This window comes from Stegastes partitus, unplaced genomic scaffold, assembly GCF_000690725.1.
Source record: "Stegastes partitus isolate 25-593 unplaced genomic scaffold, Stegastes_partitus-1.0.2 Scaffold471, whole genome shotgun sequence".
NCBI lineage: Eukaryota > Metazoa > Chordata > Actinopteri > Pomacentridae > Stegastes > Stegastes partitus.
This window is the reverse complement of record NW_007578202.1, coordinates 70,811-73,681: the sequence shown is the minus strand read 5'-3', so window position 1 is coordinate 73,681 and position 2,871 is coordinate 70,811. Positions and strand designations below refer to the sequence as shown.

The 2,871-nt window shown below is 37.5% G+C and overlaps 1 protein-coding gene across 1 annotated transcript in view; it reads left to right on the top strand.

Annotated features, from left to right (window-relative positions):
- LOC103360884 (glutathione S-transferase omega-1) overlaps positions 1-2,871 on the top strand; it is a 5,272-nt gene that overhangs the window by 1,093 nt on the left and 1,308 nt on the right. The window contains exons 2-5 of the mRNA XM_008286800.1: positions 1,597-1,705; positions 1,807-2,029; positions 2,109-2,210; positions 2,426-2,532. Of these exons, the coding sequence (XP_008285022.1) occupies positions 1,597-1,705; positions 1,807-2,029; positions 2,109-2,210; positions 2,426-2,532 (541 nt within the window). The remainder of the gene's footprint in view (positions 1-1,596; positions 1,706-1,806; positions 2,030-2,108; positions 2,211-2,425; positions 2,533-2,871) is intronic.

Sequence of the window (2,871 nt, the reverse complement as noted above, 5' to 3'; positions counted from 1 at the left end):
CTTTATATAGTGATAGTGGAACTTAGATAACAGCTGAATGTTGAATACAGTCCCAGTAATCAACTTCTTTTCTAACATGACTGTTGACATTAGAATTGATTATTGTGGATAATCTGATGAATTGCAGTTTTGAACTGAACTATTTTGCAAAGTCACGATGGATAAGAACAATAACCTCCCACCTTTATTATCTAAATGTAGATAACAGGAGTGGGTTGCATGCAGTCCTAACAATCAATTTCTCTTCAAACATGACTACTAGCTGTACAATAATGTTATCAATAACCTGATGACATTAAGTTTTAAACAAATAATTTATTCATTTGATTTGTATTTTTGCATTAAAACGTATGTATTTTCACAATTACCAAACCTCATACTATATATCAAATGTTCAAATTTTAAGGGTTGATATTATTTAGTATTACAATGGGTGCAGCTTACACTGAACTAAAATATAAGTGCAACATGCAAACGGTCTTCTTTCTGACTTGGAGAAAAAAAAAAGCTACAAATATTGTTTCTGTTAGTGCTGCTAAAAAAGGGTTCAATTTAGCCAATTGTGCACAAAAAGTCCTTGAACAGCAGGTGACACATTCTCAGCCACTGAGGTAATCTACATCCTGGTCAGGATGTAGATAACAGGATAACGATCAAATAACGTAACCTGTACACAGATACACCTTTGAACAGTGGCTACAAAATGCCACTTTAAAATGCAGCTGTAATTAAATGGGCATAATGCCACTGATGATAAGAGTAGGGCAGGAACTGGCTGCTGGAAACTGGCACGTCAGCCAGGTGCATGAACGTCTATGACTCCACCGTTTGAAAGACAGTTCTAGATAAATGCGTTCAACAGTGTGTCCCCCAAAAATGTCTGCCATCTTCGCCAAGCCCTTTAGGAAGAAACAACACAGCAAAAGCCAGCAGTGACAACCTCATTAACTCTGTGTGTTGGAGATGTGTGGATTATTACTGATCTGGGATTTCTGGTCTATGACCCCTACTCTCCATCTGCCCTTTATCACTTGCAATATAGTATGCAATTAAATGTAAACAGGTCCATTCTGTTACAGAGATGCTGTACGATGGAACAACAGATACTCTAATAGAGTTTAATAAAATATTAGTTGCTGCATTTCTATTTTTGTTAACTATAGTTTAACTCCTTTACATAAAGTTGAGTACTTTAATCTGTAACTGTGCAATAAATGTATGAAATTACCTGTGTTTGTCATGAAGAATATTCATCTGCAAAGAAGGTAACAGCTGCACACAAATGTAGAGTATAAAACTCAAAATGCCAGCTCACTATTCCAGTCTTCACTCTTTCCTCTTTAGATATGTATACTATAGCGCTTATGGCTCCACAACTGTGCCGTTCTGATTCTTTTAAATGTTGTCCAGTTCTTAAGTTGACTTGGTTGTGATTTTTGACAGAGATCACAAAATCTTTAAAAAATTAAAAAATAACTACTTTAGCTTTGGCAAATTGTGGAAATGTTACATTTGTGGTATCAAATATAAACAATCATGGTCTCAAAGTTGCACTTTCTTATAATTAAAAACTGCATTTTTTTCTTCTTCTTCCAGGAAGCGCTGAACCTGGTCCAGTGCCAAAAGACAAAATCAGAATTTACAGCATGAGATTCTGCCCTTTTGCCCAGAGGGCTAGACTAGTGCTGGAAGCCAAAGGAATCAAGTAAAGATATTTTTTGGTTAAATAAACTTTGCATCGCTAATACGAAAACATTCCTGTGATCTTTGCTTTAAAAAAATAGCAAAACTGTTTTTGTGTTTCAGCCATGAGACCGTCAACATCCACCTGAAAGAGAAACCTGAGTGGTTCCTTGCAAAGAATCCCCTCGGTCTCGTCCCAGTGCTGGAGTCGGCTGCTGGAGAGATCATTTGTGAGTCTCCCATCACCTGTGAATACCTGGACGAAGCTTACCCCGAGAAGAAGCTGCTTCCTTCCTCTCCTTATCGTAAAGCTCAACAGAAGATGATGCTGGAGCACTTTTCCAAGGCATGTTGCATGAAATCTTGGGTTTTGTCTATTATTACCATCCCCAAAAAAACCACATTAATACCGCTGTTTTCTGCAGGTGGTTCCATACTTCTACAAGATCCCAATGGGGAGAAGGAAGGGCGAGGACGTCTCAGGCCTGGAAACTGAAATGAAAGAGAAGTTTCGCCAACTAAATGAGGTATGTCACAAAGTTTAGGCCTCTGGTTTCTTTACAAATTCACCAGACATTTGGTGAAAAAGATTGTAAAGCCAAAATTTTCCCAAGAGTGAGTGTGAGCGCACTTTGCCTCTACGTTGTAACAAACAGTAAAAGATAATGAGTGAATTAAGATCCTCCATGTGTCAACTGTGCAGTGTTATGTAACAATAATGAATATAATGTTAATTTTTCAGGAGCTTGTTAAAAAGAAGGCACAGTTCTTTGGCGGTGATTCCGTCACAATGATCGACTACTTGATGTGGCCGTGGTTTGAGAGGATTGAGGTTTTTGGGCTGAAACAGTAAGTAACAACCTTTAAATACATTTAAAATAAAAATATTTTATTTATGGAAGCATTTGGAGACACTCAAGATCAACTGAGAGGAGGAAACCGTACAAACATATATTATAAAAGTCAGGCTTGTACACAATAAAGAGCAGAGAATCTTACAGGTACAGAGCACCTCAGTTTGTCATTGTCCCTTCATCAGGAGGATTTACAGTTGAATACCAGTCGATGGCCAAATGACATATTTTGCTGATTTTTGAAGTGGAAAAGAAGTATATTCAACCACCACATTGCATCACAGTGGGCTGCAATGTTGTGTGATTGTGGCCAAAGAAGTTAGATTAATTTGTC